This window comes from Rhinolophus ferrumequinum, chromosome 2 (assembly GCF_004115265.2).
Source record: "Rhinolophus ferrumequinum isolate MPI-CBG mRhiFer1 chromosome 2, mRhiFer1_v1.p, whole genome shotgun sequence".
Lineage (NCBI taxonomy): Eukaryota > Metazoa > Chordata > Mammalia > Chiroptera > Rhinolophidae > Rhinolophus > Rhinolophus ferrumequinum.
This window is the reverse complement of record NC_046285.1, coordinates 105,068,945-105,089,253: the sequence shown is the minus strand read 5'-3', so window position 1 is coordinate 105,089,253 and position 20,309 is coordinate 105,068,945. Positions and strand designations below refer to the sequence as shown.

General features: G+C 42.6%; 1 protein-coding gene across 2 annotated transcripts in view; it reads left to right on the top strand.

Annotated features, from left to right (window-relative positions):
- Positions 1 to 20,309, top strand: part of DSCAM (DS cell adhesion molecule) — a 640,159-nt gene that overhangs the window by 115,964 nt on the left and 503,886 nt on the right. For both annotated transcript variants that reach the window (XM_033091571.1, XM_033091562.1), the window contains exons 2-3: positions 847 to 1,164; positions 7,394 to 7,540. In XM_033091571.1, coding sequence (XP_032947462.1) covers positions 847 to 1,164; positions 7,394 to 7,540 — 465 coding nt within the window. The remainder of the gene's footprint in view (positions 1 to 846; positions 1,165 to 7,393; positions 7,541 to 20,309) is intronic.

Genomic DNA, 20,309 nt, shown 5'->3' with positions numbered 1-20,309 from the left:
TAAATAACCAAGATCAAGAAAATAGTGAAGAAAATTACATTATAGAAAATGTGCATCCACTAATATTTACTTGTGAAGTCAGTATAGAACAATGCCCTTACGTACAAATCATGTTAAGAGAATGAAGCAGGGTCTATAAAAATTGCATATTTTATGTATGTGACATAGTACAATTATATAAATATTGTAGTTAAGGCACGTAGGCAGATGGACCAGAAAAGAAAATATAAAAATTGAAACAAACTGCCATAGTCTGGTGGAAGTAAGTGATGCTTTGATCCTTTTTTCAAAGCTCGTTTTATTATTGCTACATATTTTCAATTTAAAAAATGCATCGTTGATTGGACACTATTTTCAGAAAGCCAATTTTGTTTTTTAAAATGCTTTACATATGATCTTCAATTTTAATTAAAAAAAATTGTAACTCATTTCATTCAAAATTAGCTCTCAACGTACCTACACACCAGAGCCATTTGATCTTAGCAACTTCATGGAGCCATTCATTCACTTAGCTACGCCTTACTCCTCCTTACTGGGTGTTAGGCTCTGTGCTCTTGGTCATAGCGTGAGCAAAACAGTGTATTGTTCCCATGAGACGTTTGCTTTAGAGGGAGACAGACAAAAACTGAATACAAAATAACATAATAGAGATTCTGAGAGTGGAAATGAGGAGGGTGCCGTATTTTCCAGACCCGGCCTCTCTGTCCGGAGTAGGTCATGCAACTTGGAATTATTTCATTTCAGTTGAGCCTTGCGATGATTGCAGTCAGCCTGAAGCCAGGCTGACTGAAGGTCAAGTTTAGAAGGTGTGCTTTACTGACCGATGCTTGTGTTGTCTTCTTGTAGTTTTCAGCGACGACCTTCACTCCAGCCTCTACTTTGTCAATGCATCTCTGCAAGAGGTAGTGTTTGCGAGCACCACGGGGACCCTGGTGCCCTGCCCTGCTGCAGGCGTCCCTCCTGTGTCTCTCAGATGGTACCTAGCGACGGGCGAGGAGATCTACGATGTCCCTGGGATCCGTCACGTCCACCCCAACGGCACTCTCCAAATTTTCCCCTTCCCTCCTTCAAGCTTTAGTACCTTAATCCATGATAATACTTACTATTGCACAGCTGAAAACCCTTCAGGGAAAATTAGAAGTCAGGATGTCCACATCAAGGCTGGTGAGTACCTCAGGTTTTATTCCTTCTGTACCTGCTGGGGGGAGGGGTGGCAGTGACAAATGTTACAACTCCAGCAGCTGGGGACCGATGCGAACCCTGTCTTCAGTTCACTGGGACCCTGCTGATGGCTCCCTTGAGAATCTCTCTTGACTGGATTTCAGAGTGCCTGACATTGGTGGAACAAAACCGTGAAATGACTGGTTCTCATCCTCAATGAAACAAATATTCAGATGCCTGTAAATAACCCCCTTTGGCTTTTTTCTTGCTGAGGTGTTTTTATTTCTATTCAACGTTTTTTGCCATTTGAACAAAGACCTGTCAATAAAAAAGTTCAGTGCATTTGTAACCCCTTCTAACTCTGCTTCTGTAAATCACCGAACACTGGAAAATGAAAGAAATCTTTCTGGAGGACTAACAGGAAGTTTGTGATATAATTCTTGGGTGAGTTCTACTGTACTTACTCACTAAATGTTCCTTGAGCTTCGTTACAGTTCAGGCCTGTGCCAGGTCCAGGGAGTCGATGAGGTGAAAAATACGGTTCTGCCCTCCTGGGACTCGTGTCCTAATAGGAGAGTCAGACATGGACACAGAACGTTGGGTCAGGGTTTATGATGGAACATTGGCCTCTGCTCCAGGCACTGCGATAATTGCCGAGGGGACTGTGGGAAATTCGGGAGGGAAAATAAACCCCAATACAAAAATGCCATCAGCTGAGAAACAGTGAAAACCCTGCCATCACTTTGACTTGACACGGCTGACGGCGCCTTTGAGATGCCAGCATCTCTTGCTGATTTCAATGTGCCTTACACTGCTGGAACTAAAACTTGGAATCAGTGATATCCAGTCGGTTGGGTCTAAACTATACCCCAAACGTACGCATTTTGACTAATTGATACTCTGACTCAAACTTTCAGTGTGTCAAACCTAGTGTGTTTGCTTCCTTTCTACTCTTGGTTCCTGCCCTCCCGACACTCTGTCCTAGAGGTGGGCAGTGAAGGGAGTGGGGAGGAAACAGGGAGAAAAGAAGACAGTGAATTGAGCTGGAATAAAACCACAGCACCAATGTGTATTGTAAGCGAATCAGAGCCAGTCTACTATTCTTGCGGTCCTTGTGAAATAAAAAAGGCTCTTCTAACATTTTTGACTGTGTCACATGTTGCTGCAATGCCATCGATGAATAAACCTTGAATCACTTTGCTCCTTTTAACATCACAATGTATTTTTTAAAAAATTGTCATCGCTACAAGTCAACGCAGGAATACAAGCCTGAGATTCACACACATCAAAAGTTATCCATGCAGGACGTGTTGTGTCATTCTATAGACTGAACAAAGTGCTGAGAAACAAACACACAGCTAGACTCCAGTTAGCAAACGATGTTTTAATTTATTTTTTTAAAGCCTAGCCTTTCAAATACTATGGTACACAGACGTAACGTAATGCAGGCAAACACAATGTGACTTTGATTGCTGTCTCATACACCCGATAGCTGGAGGAGCTTTGCAATAATTTCTGCAGCAACGAGGAGGTGTTACTTGAAGACATCACAACACGAACAAAATACAAATTGTGTCTGAATGCCTGCATGGGATCTCTTAGATGTGAGCAATCAAGCATTAGACTGACTCATTCTGCCAGCGAGTCATTTTCCCAACTATATTTTGATCTCCGTGACATGCTGGTGAATTCCAACACTTACACCAAAGTGCACTTAAGGGAGGAAGGCAGAGATTGGCATTAATCAAGAGATATGAGAAATTGAGACCCCAAATAATTAAAATAAAGCAAATGAAGTTTGTGTAGGAACCTCTCAACCTGACGCCTGGGGAATTCAGTGAATGCCTTTTACCTGGCAGACTGAAGAGTTTAATGACGTGGCATCGAAACGTAGTCTTAAACTACAAAGCACCACATATAGAAAAACCTGGAACTTCAAACAGCTGCACTTGTATGTGTTAGTCTGCTATTTCAGTCTTGACTTTCCTGTCAGATAAAGGAATTAAAAGCTCACTCCTGCTTTAACTGCAGTTTTCTAAATTTGTCGTAGGACAGATTGTTTTGCACGACAGTTTTGGCGGGTAGAAACCCCACCGTCTCGTCTGCGTCTATGCTGCCTGTCCCCTCCCACACAGATATGTCATTGCTGTGTGTGTGTGATGTTCTTCTCCCCTGCCGTCCTCCCGGATCTGAGGCCAGCACACACAGGACTCCTGTGTCAGTGCGAACTTACAGGATGGACAGTCACATTGCCCCAATGAATATTTTTTCTCAGTTAATTTTACTTCTTATTATGAACACACTTTGGTTGTAATAATCTTTTACGTGTTTTTATTGGGTGCTTGAAAATCTGGTTTCTGCATTTTTATGAAGCTCCTAGTACAGAACTGGACAGTACTCAGAACGTCAGGCAGGGATGTCGGCTGTCGTGCAGGTTTGAGGAGAATGAGCACTGACTTACGGGGCATCCCCGTGTCTCAGGTCATCCTAAATGTCTCAAGGTCCCCCGAGATTGGCATTGGGATTTTCCTGGAATAATCCCCTGGGTATAATGGCCTTCAGATCTCTCCGTGACAGTACAGAAAATTCTCATTCTTAATGGTTTTCATTGACTTGACCTAGGTCTGAGTGCCAGCAAAAGAGGAAAGGGTCACACTCATCATGTCTCATTGATCAGCAATCCTAGTTCTCGTCTCAAGTGAACTACTTTGTTGCCTTTTCCATTTTAAGGCCTAGAATGCAGATGGACCCCTTGAAATGGCTCTGGCCCTGCCCGTGCTCTGTTTACTAGGGAGCAAATGGTAATCAGCTCTATGACCTTGGGCAAGCCAAACAATTTCTAGTGATTGCCTTTTCCTTAGTAAACTGTGGTTAATAACAGATGGCTGGGACTTCTGAGGATGGCTAGGATGGAGGATCAGGCACTGAATTTAATCTTTTATCTGAAACAACACAACAAACACACAAAATATATAAAGTAGCAGTTCTCAAGATTGGCCATCCCATAGTGAAGGAAAGCGATCCTTGAGAAACTGGAAAAAACAGCTGAGTCCCATGAGTGCCCCAATTTACTGCCTTAAGTTTCCAGATGGAGGACGCAAAGACCCGCCCACAATTTTTGTAAAAGTTTTATTCGTGATTGCACCAAGTTGGAAGCAACAAGGATGTCCTTCAGTATGTGAATGAATGACAGACTCTCTCCCTGACAAAACGTTAAGGCAGGCTCCTCTGAACTCTCTTCTTGACCTTGACCTTGACCTTTTGTGTCTGTCCTCTCTGAGCTCAGTGTTAGTGAGTCCTGCTAAGTCATTCCCCCACCTTCGATAGGTGACCACTCTTGATATCTGCTCAAGTCCGTATTTTCCCCTTTGATGTGCATGTCTTCAGCCTGCCTTTAGCAGGAATCCCTGACCCTTGGAGTTCTCCTCTTAGTATTTTTCTATCCACTGGCCCTCTCACTCTGCTTGTTGGTTCTTTCTCTCTCTCTAAATCCTCGTGGGTTCTTGCTGTATTCAGAGTTGAGCAAAAATTCTCCCTCCTATTGGAATAGTCATAACCCCTATTGCAAAAGTCTTAAATAAAGTCTTTCTTTACATTTTAAGAAGTATAAGAATATATTTTCTTTAACAATAAACTGTGGTCCATTTAGAGGATGGAGTATTATTCAGCGACAGAAAAAGAAGAGCTATCAACACATGGAAAGACGTGGAGTGACCTTAAATGCATATTGCTAAGTGAAAGAAGTAAATCTGAAAGGCTGCATATTGTATGATCCCAACTTTATGACATTTTGGAAAAAGCAAAACTATGGAGCCAGTAAAAGGATCAGTGTTTGCCATAGATTGAGGTGGGAGCAGCAGGATGAGTAGGCAGAGCACAGGACATTTTTAGGGTAGTGGAACCATTCTGGATAATAGATACCTTAATGGCAGATCTGTTTATAACACAGAGTGAACCTTCATGTAGCTATGACCTTTAGTTGGTAATAATGGATGAATATTGGTTTATTAATTGCAACACATGTATCACACTGACGCAGATGCTAACACAACAGGAGCTGCAGGGCCGGGGAGAGGAAGTGTGCGGGAACTCCCTGTCGTTTCTGTAAAATTTTCTGTAAACTTAAAACTGATCTAAAAAAAAGTTTATTCCAAAACACTGAAAAATTCTTCAAGTAGCTTAATATACACTTGGAGTTCCCAAGGGAGTGGATGATATAACCAAAAACGTTGAAGAAATACTGGCCACCATGTTCCCAGTTTGATGAAAACTATAAACCCACAGATCCCAGGACCTCAGGGAAACCCCAAGTACAAGCCATATGAAGAAAATTTACCAAGGCTCTCCATCATCAAATTGCTCGGAACCGATGACGAAAAGAAAATGTTAAAAGCAGCCAGGGGAAAAAGAGGACACATTACACACAGAGGAACAAAGATGCAGATGGCACCAGATTTCTTGTCAGAATCAATATAAGAAAACAGTAAAGCAATATCTTTAATGTCCTGAAGGAAAAGTAATCTGTAAATTTAGAAAACTATACACAGTGTAAGTACCTTTCAAAAATACAGGTGAAATGCAGGCGTTTTGGACACACACAAGCTGAAAAAATTGATCAGCAGCTGATTCACACTACTAGAAGCCTTAAAAAAAAATAGAGTCTTACAATCAGGAGAAAAATGACACCTGATAGAATCTTGGATCTACTCAAAGGAAAGAAGAATAATGAAAGTGGAAACTACAGGAATAAATAAATCATATTTTTTGTTATTTAAAACCCTTTAAAAGATAGTTGATTGTTTAAACAAAATAATAAGAGTGTCTCAAGGGGATCGTAACATATGTGGCAATGATAGCATTAAAGTCTGGATTAAAGACGTACAAGTATAATATTTTAGAGTTCTTTTAAAATATGGGAAGTTGTATAATATCATCTGAATGTAGATGGTGATAAATTATAGATGTATTTACTATGAAAACTAAAGCAACCACTGGTAACCAGAGACTCATGGCTAATAAGCCAACGAAGTAGAAAAAATGGAATTATTAAAAAAATACTCAGTCCAAAACAAAGAAGCAAAGAACAAGAGAAAGGAAACTAAGAACAATATGACATTATTTACCTCTGCTTGTGAGGAGAGTTTCCCTTTAGAAATGACTTCTATCTTAGTCTTTTGAAATTAATTTCATGCCAGATTTCTTGACATGTAATTGTCCAAAAAGTGACTCAAATTTGAAGAAAGCTGATTCGATGGTAAGATGTTTCTCTGTGGCTATCTTAGCAAATCAAAGATTTACAAAATTCAGACCTTGAGGATTTTCCTGTCCCAATCCTCCCTCATCTCAAATTTGAGGAAACTAAAGCTCTGGAGAAGGAAGGAAGGCTTGCATCCATATTTATAGAGCTGGAATGAGACAACCTGGATTAGACGCAGATGTCTTCTTAGGTCTTGGATCCATGCAGCTTAGCAAACTTGTTCATGATTGCTGCATCCACATGAACTGGTCAAGTCTTCACAATCACCCTGTGTGGTTGATATTTTTATCAGAATCTCCATTATATAGATGGCAAGAGAACTTAACTTGCCCGCTCTGTGAGTGGTAGGGCTTGGATTTGAACCCAGGCAGTTGGGGTTACAGGGTGGGCAGTGAACCCCAGCACCTCCCTGCCTCTAGCCCAGACATCTGATTCCTGGAAGTCCCCTCTGAACTACTCCTATTATTGGGGGTGTTTGGGCGGGCTCCCTAATCAGCATCCTTCCCTACGCAATGGGAAACTGAACAATTGTTTCCCAAAATGCTTTGCAACTGTCTTTTTTTTTTTAAAAAAAAAATCACTTCCAAAGAGTTAATTGTCGCATAGTTTTCAAGGATTTCCAGGAGAGGTTGCCTTTGTTGAATTTTTAAAATTCTTTTTCTTTATAGTCTGAAATTGTTTCCTTGGCCCTCGGAGGACATAGAGAGCTTTCCTAGCATAAGTTCTCTTAAGAAGCTACTTCCCATATCCAGATGCAGTTAGTGGGTAGAGGAACTCTTTTCACATATGTACACTGTTACCCTTCAGTAAATAGTGTAGCGTGTTTTAATGAAATGAAAGTCTTTAAGATGGGAACTGTGGGTTGCTGAACTTTTTTCCAGTACAATTCATAGATGTAAGATGCATATTGGAATGAGATACTGCTCTCCGAATGAGCCAGTGGACTGGGTCACCGGTGCTTTTCTTGCCTTGCAGTTTTACGGGAGCCCTATACAGTCCGCGTGGAGGACCAGAAAACCATGAGAGGCAATGTCGCGGTCTTCAAGTGCATTATCCCCTCCTCGGTGGAGGCGTACATCGCCGTCATCTCATGGGAGAAAGACACTGTTTCACTCATCTCAGGTAGGCTCCGCGCTGCCAGGGCGGAGGGCGCCGGCTCACCTTCTCACCTTCTCAGGCTGCTTCAGATATCCAGTCGGGTCTCTGCCAATGCAATGCGTTCATTACGGTTAAAAACTAGTGTACTTAAGGTGGCTGCTAAATTATGATCAAATGCGATATCAGTGTTTTCTATTGGTTTACGTGGCTCGATTGAGGAGCATTTCAGTGACTTGACAGATGGATAGAAATTAGTTACTTGCATTATACCTGATAGCCTGCATTTTACTTTTATAAGGAAATTGTATTTCTGCTCCTGGAAATCAGGAAGTAGGATTATTGTGTCTGGGAGAGACTTCAGTGATACTCAGCCCTGATATTCTGAAGCTGATCTCTAGAAATCGGGAGCCCTGATCTCATGCTGTTTTGACCCTTTCGAGGGTATGCGATTACGTGGTGTCTCTGACTTCTGCCTTGAAGCTCCTAGTCACAATACTGTGCAACACTGAAATATATTTGTATGAAAGTAATTTCTTGGCTTATGTTTCGTATCTAGAAATGACACAACTGAAATTTAGCTTTTAAGAAGGTGCGGTACTTCTTCTCTCGTGGTTTTTGAGTTCTTGCTGTATGCTCTTTCCCACAAAGGGCACGTAGGTACACTGCCCAGTTTTCCTGTTTTAGAAGTCTTTGGATAGTGATTGTCGGCTGCTTTTGGAAAAGAGTTGTGCTGAGTATAATGGATTATAAATGGTTGCCTTTCTTTGTATGCTCTGTATAGTATGTGTTTGTGCACACACATACATTTTCATGTAATTCTTGAATACCATCCAAGTTATGTCCATTTATAGAGATAAGAAATTAGAACTAAACTCTCATGGTGACACAGCATTTTTGTTCTTCAGCTTATTGATTTGCTAGACAGAATATTTTCTGTTCAGAAACAATGAAAAAAATCATTAAACCATTAAAAAGTCCAAATTAAAAATTAAATCTTTGATCTTTAAAAGTACATTATAGCAAAGTAGGATGTAAGAGATGCTTTTAGCTTTCCTTAGTATCCTCTTCACAGTGAATGTGAAGTTCCTCACACTTCACTGAGCAATAAATTCCTTGCTGGTATTTTGATTCATCATCATAATTTGTTCACTTACCGTATTGAAAAAATGATAAGCCTAAAAACTGAAATATGATTGAAATAATCAGAGTAGAGACTCACTTGTACACATTATTTACTAATTGTTTATGATGTTAATTGCTTCTCTTTAGAAGTCATTTTAGTTTCTTGATGGGAGAGGGAGAGATTGGATGACAAATCCATCTGGCTGTGAGTTTAGGGATGAGAAGATTTTGGGACAATATTTACAGTGTCCCACCCTCCGGGACCCAGGCTGGTGAAGGCTCTGCTTACTTACAACAGCTATCAGACAACGTCAGGCCTCCCTGGTGGGGGAAGAGAGCAGGGGGAGTTGCAAACTGCCTCTATGTGCTTCCACGTGGAGGTGACATATGTCATTTCCGTTCATGTTTAATTGGCCAAAGCAAGTCACATGGCCATCTCCGACTTCAGTGGGGCATGTGCCTGGTAGGAGAGAACAACTGACAATCTGGGTGAGAAGTCGAAATATCTACCATGAGGTTTTACAGATCTATATGCATATCTATAGCTAGATCTTATATAGGTTTTTAATATAGGTTCTATGTAAAATGTAATGTGTGTGTTCTTATGTTTCCTAGACATCTTTAATTAGAACTGTACTCACATGCAGGTCTCATCTTTTTACAATCAATGTGAATAGACTTTTTTTTCCTTCAAACATGAACCTAATTAAATAAAACAAAAGGAGTTTTCCATCTGGTGAGTGCAGAGGATGCTGACATGCAGAGTCGATATTGTGCTGATAGGAACTGATAACGCACATGGATTGTCCTCAATCACATGTTAGAGCTTTATGCTTTGGCAACATTTAAAAAATAACAGGTACCATGGATAAACACCTGGCTTTTCTTTACCCCAAAAGTATCCAGAAACCAGTGTAGCACAGGCTTTTATCTCATTTAGAAACACATCAATAGCAAGTTTTGTTTGCAAATAAGTCATTTCACTAAACACAAGGTATTCTCAATACTCCACACTGCAGAAATGATGAGAGAGAGAGAGAGAGAAAGAGAGAGAGAGCTGTTTTTTACACTCAGGTAGTTCAACATGAGAACAGGGTTCCCAAACAGTATTATGATCCACAGACAGTCTGGAAAGTCAGCCTTATGATGTGAGTTGCTGTGGCTTACTGTCAGACCCTGTTCCCAGAGCCTGAACCCCACCCGCTGATACTGCTAAAAATGCCCAGGGAAGGAGGTCACGAAACCACCAGAGACGACACAGTGGTATCTGGGGATCTTAATAAATTAACCAGTTTGGGATGGTTTAGGTGAAGAAGGATTCCATTTCTCTCTGGTGGCATGGACCCTGAGTGTGGCAAGGCAATGGGAAACCACACGGGGACAGGGAAGCTCAGAGGATGAGCCTGGTTGGGACCTCCCTCCTCTGGGCCTCAGATGCCAAGTGATGGGGGAGGCGATTTTATTTTGGAGGATTTACACTATCCAATTTCAAAACTTCCTATAGAGCTACAGTAATGGAGACCACGTGGCATTGGTGCGGAGAGAAAAACATGTAGCTCAGTAGGACAGAGTTGAAAGTCCAGGAGGAAATAATCACATGTGTGGTTCACTGATTTTTATTAAACTATTTACATACAATATTATATTAAGTTTCAGGTGTATACCATTAGTAATTCAACACTTATATACCTTACGAAGTGATCACCATGGTAAGTCCGGTAACCAGCTGTCACCGTACAAAGTTATTAGGATATTAACTCTATTCCCTGTGCTGTGCCTTACATCCCATGACTTATTTTATAACTAGAAGCTTGCGCCTCTCAATTCCCTTCACGTTTTTCCCTTCCCTCATCATCCTCCACTTGTGCAACATCAATTTGTTCTCTGTCTCTATGAATCTCTGTTTTTTCTTAGATTCCACATATAAGTGAGATCATAAGGTATTTGTCTTTCTCTGATTTATTTCATTTAGCATTATATCTTCTTGGTCTATCCATTGTTGTTGCAAATGGTAAGATTTCATTCTTTTTAAAAAATGTCTGAGTGATATTCCATTGTTCATATGTACCACATCTTCTTTATCCATTCACCTATTGATGGGCACCTAGATCGCTTCCATATCTTGGCTGTTGTACACAATGCTGCAGTGAACATAGGGTGCATTTGTCTTTTTGAATTAGTGTTTTTGTTTTCTTTGTATAAATACCCAGAAGTGGGATTGTTGGGTCATATGGCAGCTCTAGTTTTAATTTTCTGAGGAACCTCCATACTGTTTTCCATAGTGGTTGCACCAGTTTACATTCCCACCAACAGGGCACACAGGTTTTCTAAACGTAAATTCCCAGGAGTGGAATTTCTGGGTCTGACTCTAGGGGGAGACCTTGTACAGCACAGAGGTCCCAGGGACTGTGGGGCATTTGGGAGCTCCAGGAGGCCATATGCACAGCAGGTGGTCTGTAAGACGTTAATGGGTCTCTATTTTGCAACTAAACTGATAAACCCAGTAACTCCTTGTTGCATTAGTTTAGATTTAGTCACTGGCAGTGGCCATCAGGCCACCTTTCTCTTCCTGGAATTCCAAGACCTTTCAGCCTCCAGTGAGTCTGGCTGGGAAATTTGTCCCAAGAAACGTGCACACATCACTTCCCTTAGCTCTGAGTCTCCACATGGAGAAGACCAATGAGCTAAATCAGCCATGAATCTGAGCCTGTGTAAGTGTCCTCACACAGTAAGTTGGGCGTAGGAGAAGGTGGCAGTGCTGGCTGATGTGACAAAGCTAGGAGTTCATGGCGGTCACAGGAAGGTCATGGCGCTCTGTCCCCACTCAGGGCTGGCGGCAGGAAGCTGCCTGTGCAGGCCGAGGTCTGTCTGCTGCGGCCCTTTGGCTCCACCCCTCAGCCTCTGGGCCCAGAGCGCCCCCTTGTGGGAGGCAGGAGCAGCAACAGACTGCTTTTAAGGGGTGAGCCTTGCGCTTATGCACATGTCCTAGGCTAGGGCGAAGGTAAATGGCTATTTGTCATCGGGGCATTCCTTTCCAATGGAAAAAAAAAAGGTGCTGTATTTCTCTAAAAAGAAACGAAATGGTTTCGATTGGCATGTCTAATTAATTTTTGCCCTTTATCTTGATTGAGGAAATACACGACTGGGTTATGTTCTCGTAGGGGAGAGTAACACCCACCAAGTGTCTGGGTTTCAAGTGAGCCGCACAGTGTCTTTGGCCGTTGTTCCAGCAGCTGCTGTAAGAGCTTGTTGCACGTTAGGTCATGCATTGATTTCTCTCCACGGGAGGTTTAAGCTGTCCTGACTCTAGACTCAGGAATAGAGTCATGCCTCTTTGTCATACAAGGTCACTAGGTCACCGATATTAAAAACGTAAGTAAGTTCATTTATTTTAAACAATGTTTGGAAGGAATACCCCAGCGGTCTTGTTATGGACTCAATGTTTGTGTCCCCTCGAAATTCATATGTTGAAGCCCTGACCATCAAACGTGATGGTGTTTGGAGCCGGAGCCTTTCAGAGGTAATTAGGGTTAGATGAGGTCGTGAGGGTGGGGCCTCCATGATGGGACTAGTGTTATAAGAAGAGACAACAGAACGCTCTCTCTCTGCCACATGAGGACACAGCGAGAAGGCTGCTGTCTGCAACCCAGAAGAGGGCTCTTACTAGAATCCGACCACAATGACACCTTGATCTGAGACTTCCAGCCTCCGGGACTGTCAAAAATAAATGTCTGTTGTTTAAGCCACCCAGTCTATATTTGTCATAGCAGCCTGAGCTGACTAAGGCAGGCCTAGGAGTAGGAATCCCTAATTCCTCAGGCGAAGGAGAGGTTCCTGGGGTCTGATGCCGCAGTCCCTCTGCTTTGCCACCTACCTAGGCTCTTCACCTGGGCCACCAGGTGCCCCATGGGTGACGTCACTCTCAGACGGCGGCACAATGTGTAGAGGAAACCTATCTCGGGGACAGGCGCACACCATGACATCTGATGTCCTCAGCGATGGACACTGACATCCTTACTGGGATGCATCCTGACTTCCTGCCTCCTTCCCTAATTAGAATGAGCTAGCAGAGACACGTGCGGTGCTGTCTGGGTGCATTTTTAATACATCCTACCACTGATCTAAGCCAAAATGAGAGCCTTTCAAATAGCCGAATATTCATGGAGCCCGATAACAAGGGAGTAGTTTGGACAGCGCTGTGCCCTCGGGGAGTTTGCTGATGTGGAGATAGACACGGAAGACCTCAGCCTGGAAAAGAACAATATCCACAGCGTCACATGTGGCTTTCACTCGGGCCTATTGTGAATCTCTTCCCGAATTGGGAGGCCTGCAGTGAGAGAGCCCAGTATTCTGTGTCTGTTTTCTCTGATAAAATTCTGGGAATCTCACTGAAGGTTTAGCTACATTAACATCAAAGACACAGCCCAAGGGTAACCAGATTTGGAAAATGGAAAAAGCAGACATTTTACTCTTCCCAGAGAATGTGCCATCCTCCTCAGTGCTGGCCCAATCTTCTCTTCCTGTATTTCCCAGCTGAGCCTCTCTGTTCATGATGACTCAAGGAGAATTTTATCTCTTAAGATCAATGAGCTCAAGTCCAAGGATGATAGTTTTCTTCGTGTGTTTTGGGTAAACGTGAACAATTTTCTTCTCACATTAAATATCAAAGGACATCAGCCCAGCACTTCACAGGATACACTTGTGGCTGTCCTTGGGTGTCGCATCTGGGTCTGGTCATCCTAGATAAGGCAGAGTCTGTGTTTTAAGAAGCAGTTCCCTCTCAGGCCCCCATGGAGAGGGTTCTGCTCTTAGATGCCCCGGGGAGAGATAACTGTGCAGTGTGGGGGTGTGAGAGCTATCACAGGCCTAGGGGCAAAACACTGCTGGAACGCACACCCTCCATTGATTTTCTGGGGAGGGAGGGTAAAGTTTTCCAAAAGACGTGGCCATTGAAGAATGTCTGCGATTGAGGATGGAGAGACAATGCCTTGCAGGAACCCTCAACCCAGTTACGCGAGGTTTCCCTCAAGGATGCTCCTGCAAACTTAAACTAAGAGCAGATTTGATAGACTCTACTCTCTTTTGAAGGGAGAGAAGCACAGCTAGTGGGAGCAGCAAAGGTTGTGCCACAGTGTCTGTGGTTCTGCAACTGTGACACACAGCTCTGGGAGCCCATGTTCCCTTTTTCTAAGGCACTTATATTTTAATTTTGTTCCTAGTCAGTGAGCATTTTCAAGGCAATTTGCTACATAGCTGCGCAGGTTGCTATGGTGATAAGACCCAGTTCTGCCCTCAAGGTGCTTATGAGTAAAGGGAATGAGATCAACATCAAAATGTTTTAAGGAACAGACAGACCTATAGTTTCTGGAAAGCTCCATGTTTGATTTTAGTACCAGGGAGTTGCAGAGTTAAAGAAGCATTTCTTAAACATTCACTAAAAAGAAACTGATAGGATAAAAGGAAACTAAACGGAACATTTTTCTTTTTTTTATCCTTTCTGCCTCTCTCTCTCTCTCTCTCTCTCATATTCTCTCATTTATCTATCATCTATCTATTGTCTGTCTATCTATCATCTATCAATCATCTATCTATCAATCATTTATCAATCATCTATCATCTATCTATGTATCTATGTATCTATCTATCTATCATCATCATCGTCACCTATCTGTCTATTTGATTTTCAGCAAATAGGGGTCTCATTTCACACACTGGAAATTATTCTTAGCACAGGAGGTAGGCAGCAGACTGGAACTAGAAAGGAGTAAAGATGTAATATTTTCATTGTGCTATGTTTTTGGAGAGTGAGATAAATGTAAAATAGATTCCACACAATAGTTTATAGGAAGGGAAGATCTTGGTCTCTTTTTTTGGAGCCATGAATTGGTTTTAATTTTGCTATTTAAGTCTATTGCTCACTAAATTAGTTTTTACAAGTTACTCTACTGCTACCTGAAAGTAATTAAAAAACGGTTGTTTACAGATTGGGAGGAAATTATGCAAGATGCTGAGAATGAAGGTCATGTTAGCTGAGTGACTCAAGTGAGTGATTCCAGAAAAAAACCCACTAATGAGATCCTAAAAGATCCAGAGTAAACAGAAATTCTGCGTGTCACCCTTTGCAAAGAAGACAATTCCCGTTCTCAAAATTGGGAACTCTGTATGTATTGTAGATTATACCCCACCCCCAGCCCCCACCTAAAAGTGTTTTTGACTTCTGAACTACTGAGACAGGCAGTCACATTGTGCATGTAACATATTGAAAAAAGAAAGACAACAAGAAAGGAAAGTGTGGTAACAGATCTAGGCTGGAGGGTCTCAGGAGAGGTGTGTGTATGTGGATACGTGTGTGTGTGTGTGTGATGTGTGTGTATGTGTGTGTGCGTGTGTGTGTAAAGCGCCCCATCTGCTGCGCAGGTCAGACCAAAATGCCACTTGGTTTCCTACTCCAAGCATTACTAGGAGAATAAGACTTGTATTTGCTGTTCTAACAGATTTGCTGGGTAACCTAGGAAAAGTGCCTCCCCCCACTCTATTTTTTTTTCTGCCTCTGCTTCCTTATGTACATAAAAGATGGTTTCACTGGTTCCTCTCACAATAAAATGGCAGAATATTCAAATTCCAAAATGAATATTCTCCTTCTCTAGCCAATAGTAGTTGTCCAAGTCTCCAAGTTACATTTTCTTTTCTTAGATTGAATCTCATAGAATTTTTATTTTCTGCGTGTCAGAGGTTCAGTGACTCACAAGGCCTCCCAGGATCCGGCACAGAGTTGTCTCCACTGTTGTGACTTATTACAGGGAAAGGGTACAGAGCAAAATCAGCACAGGGAAGAGGCACATGGTAGGAGAAATCCGGAGGAACTCAGGCGCAACCTTCTAAGAGTTCTCTCCCTATGGACACAGGGACACACTTAATCCCCCCAGCAAGGAGCAGTGACAGCGGACAGACATGAGATGCTATCTACCGGGGCGGCTCCCTATAGGCTCGGTGCCCAAGGATTTTGATGAGTGCTGGTCACGTAGGCACCGTCTGATGAGCACGTACATGAATTCCAGACTCCCAGAACGAAGGCTGGTGTTCAGCATAAACAGTGTTGTTTGTACTGTGTAGGCACAATGAGCCACACTTGTCGTTTAGGGAGGTGGAATCCCACCGACATCCCAGTTCTCAGGCACTGGCCAAGGGTCCATCCTGCCAGCAGGCCTTTCTGAGTGAAGAGAGCAGGCCCAGACCCACCACGTGAATGCTGCTCCGTAGAATTCAGTTTCCTCAGTGAGGGTGGCCCATTGTCTTCACTCATCCTACAGCCCCTTTATGAATATGCCCAGCACCAACTACTGGAGAAAGCAAGTGAATAAGACACTCTACATTTTAAGGTTGTTACTGCCTCATAGCCGTATATTCCCAGACTTAGATAGACCTCACCCCAAATTATTTTAATATCCCCAAACACATTGACCCAGATTCTTTTCTTGCTCTACTGAAATGTAGATAGGGTTTCATTTTCTCTTCCACGCTTAGGGATCTTCTGCCTGCTCTCCTCTCTTCCTATGACGTTTGCTTCTTTCTAGACACAGGAAACAGATGGTCGACCAAGTCAGATAGAATTTGGACCCAGGTATATTTTCTGCTCTCTCATTCATCTTGGAGTTTCATTGCAGGAACGTTGAAGAGAATGACAAGATCATTCGCAAAATAATATCAGTCAGCAATAATAATGCTGTTAATATTGACATCAAGCTAAAATCGGAGGTCATGAATCAAAATTTGCTTAGACAACGTGCCGTAGTATAAAAAAGCGGGACGTAAGATTTACAAACATAAATCTTAAACATGAAGTTTAAATATAAAAATGTATAAGCATAAAGAATAAGAAGTCAATGTGAAATCAAGGTCAAGGCCTGAGACAGATGTGGATTGTATGGGGCTCTCGGTGCTGCTTCCTTTGCTCTGGGCTAGAAAGTCCCTCACTAGGTGGGTTGGTGGCAGGAGCTCCAGACAATCTCCAAGCAGAGTCCCAGGGACCGTCAATGCTTTATGGCTGGGCATATGGGACAGGGCAGTGAAACTTCTGATGCCCTACCCTTCCTCCCTCCTCAGTAGCCCTCTCACCAGTACACGGGAGCCCAGGTCGTCACCACCATTTCATTTCCCCTCCATTCACGCCAGTTGATCTGCACTGCTCGTCACTGTTTCTCCAGATCTTTCGATACGTCTTCTGATCCATTTTGTGTTGGTGGAGGTGGCTTGGCCAAGCTTTTCCTCAGAGACCTTAAACTCCCCGTTCCCAGCCCTTCCTGGATCTAGTCTGGCGTCTTCAGAAGATTGTCTTTTTACATTGCAGAGTCTGAAACCAACTCTCTCAGATGACCCCTCCTCCCTCCAACCTTGTACTTATGTTCATGGTTTCTCTCACAGGACATGCTCCTTTTTCCTTCCAGTCTACTCCCCAAACAGTGCTCTTGTCACAATTCCCCTGAGTTTTCTAGCACCTTGTTTCATCAGTTCTCTCCTCTTGTTCTGCCATCATCTCTTTAGCGATTACTGTGTTTCTTCTGACACAGGTGCTCAGGTCTCCAATTTTAAAGAAAACTTTCCCTTTGCCAGCTTTCATACGATTGCATGTTTTCATTGTTTATGTTTCTTTTTTCCTAGAAAACTTATTAAAATAATAGTCCATACCTGCTACTATTTCTAATCTCTCTGGATTTGGGCTATGCGTCCTACCTTCCACTGAAACACTTTCTCAAGGTCACCCCTGACTTCCTAATGTCAAATCCCAAGGCTAGCTCTCCGTGCAAGTTCTCGCTGACTTCCTTAAGGAATCTACACAGTTGACCTTCTCCCTCTGTCCGTTGTCCTCCTTTGGTTGGCAAACTACACACATCCTTTCTCCTCTCTGATGATTTTTTCACTATCTCTTTCCTTGTGTTTTCTTTCCAGCTCAGAAATGTCAGCACACCCCAGAACTCAGTCTTCAGCCCCTTCTTCTGTCAATCTACTTTCTCAGTGGTCATCTCACCCCTTTCCCAGGGCTGCATCCATCGCTTCCATTTACATGATCTGACTTTGGATCTGTCTTCTCTCCTTGGTTTGCTTGTTCCCTTCTGTCTGCTCCCATCCTGCCACCTCCAACCAGCTATGCATCTGCCTTTGCGTGACTCTTTTTTTTTTTCCAGATGGTAACTATTAGCTTCCAAAGTATCACCAGCTAGGTGATAAACAACTCACATGAAAACAATACCTTTAGTCACACCTTAAAATCGCTAGAAATGTATTCCATTGCAGTTCTGGAGGTTAGAAGTCCAAGATGAAAGTGTCATCAGGGCCACGGTCTCTCTGAAGCTTCCAGGCGAGTTCATTACAAGCCTTCTGCCAGCTTCTGTGGTCCCAGCAGGCCTTGGTGTTCCTTCACTTGTAGATGCATGACTCCAGTCACGGCCTCTGTTGTCACGTGGCCTCTTCCCTCTCTGTGTGTCTGCGTCTCTTTTCCTCTTCTTATAAGGACACCGGTCATATTGGATCAGGGCCCACCCTACGCCAGTGTGACCTCATCATAACTAATTACATCTGCAGGGACCCTACTCCCACAGAAGGTCTCATTCTGAAGTTCTGGCAAGAGCCTGAATTGGGGGAGGATTCTGTTTAAACCAGTACGTTAACAAATCCTTCCAATGCCTTTTTGACCTTCTCAACGTATTTGACGCCTTTCTCTCTCCTGCTGGACACATCATGGACAGCTGATAAATGCATATTAAATGAGATCCTTAAATAAAAATACCTTTTAAAAGGAAGGACACAGAAAGCAGAATGGCTCAGCAAGAAGTGCTGACACCCGAGTGTTCCTGTGCGGTGCCCCAGCACTGCCAGCTGCCTGGCCCTCCGCTGGTGCAGCCTGCCCTGTGTCAGGCCGGGCTGGCGGCCAGGATGGGCACAGAATCAGGATGCAGGATGGTCCAGAGCCCAGACACCAGGGTCTGTAGGCAAACTGCTTGGCTTGCATTTGCAGATCATGCTCTGGACGGAATTGTGACCCCACCCAAATTCGTAAGCCCCGACCCCCAGTGTGTGACTGCACTTGGCGATAGGGTGTTTAGATGGTACTCAAGGTTGACTGAGGTCGTAAGTGTTGGGCTCTAGTCTGACAGGAATGTGGCCTATGAGAAGAGGAAGAGAGACATGTGAATACAAGCAAGAAGGCAAGAGAGACCCAGCCATGTTGACACCCTAATCTTGGACTTCTGGCCTCCAGAACTGTGCGCAAAGAATTGCTATTGTTTGAGCTGCCCAGTCTATGGTATTTTGTTATGGAAGCCTGAGCTGACTAATACAGATAATACACATGTAAACTCACTTTCTGAATCCAGTTCTGCAACTTCTGAACTCCTATGTTACATCACTCCCCGGCCCAACGTGTCGGGTTACTGACGCATTGCTCCATGACCTATCATATAAGGCAGGCAGAGGACACAGTGAGCACTGACACTTCTGATACGTGATACTGTTTTCAGGTGCAGTCGGTTATTTGACATTAGAGTCCTGTGTTTCCCTCTTTTAAGGGAGAGGGGGACAAGGTGTTCCAGTGCTTGGGACTCCATGATTCCAAATGAGAAAGAAATTGCTCTTCCTGTGGAGCTCATTACGGAGTCAAATCAGCAGTAATTCCATTTGAGAAGAGTTGCTAAAATGTGAGTTATGCTAAGGGAGCCCTGGGTAAATGACCCGAAATCCTATCATTTCAATGTAAGAGCATTGGAATGCTACTGAACTAATAGTCTATTGGATTTTATAAAAATAAGCAACTCTTCTCTTACTTTATTAAATGTTTACTTTTCTTAAAACAGAAATTGAATGATATAAGATGAGCCATGAACTAGAGTGAAAGGATCTCACTTTTTCCTTTAACCATCACAGATAAATCAGAACACACATTTGCAGGAAAGGTTTGGACTTACATTAAAACACTTGCACATATTTGGTTTATTAATTAGCTAACGACGTATGTCAAGTTATAACTAACAACCTCACAATAACCCTATAGGTGGTTATTCTCATCGGCCCCACTTTACAGATGAGAAAACTGAGGTACATAGAGCTTCAGTAACTTGTCCAGGGTCCCATCTTGCAATTCTCCCTCTCTAGATGATAGAGATTTTTCCTTTTTTAAAAAACATTTTTTTTCAGCTCCCACAGTGCATAAATGCCTAAGTGTCAACAAAAATTGTCAACTGAATGACACACAACCTACAACAGCCATAACTTGAGAGTAGGGACTTACTTAACAAGAAAAACATTTCCAAGTATGCTGTGATCGAAGCCAGACAGAACCTTCTGGACATTTGACATATTTAGGGCACTTCATTGTAGTTTGAAGACAATATGCTTAATGTTTTTTGAAACATATTGCACAGCTAGAGAAAAATAAAAATAGACTATCTAGGATAAAAATTATTTAATTTTATTTAAAATCATCCCTTCCCATTGACCTTAAGTATAACATATAATGCCTGGCACATAGTAGGAGCTCAATAAATATTTCTGGAATATTGAATAAGCAACTTTTCCACCATCAAAATGGTGGTGCTATATCCTTTCACATAATTCTAAATGCTTTGGGAAGAGCTTTTACTCTCCTATTTTTTTTTCCCTATTACTCCAAAGTATGATT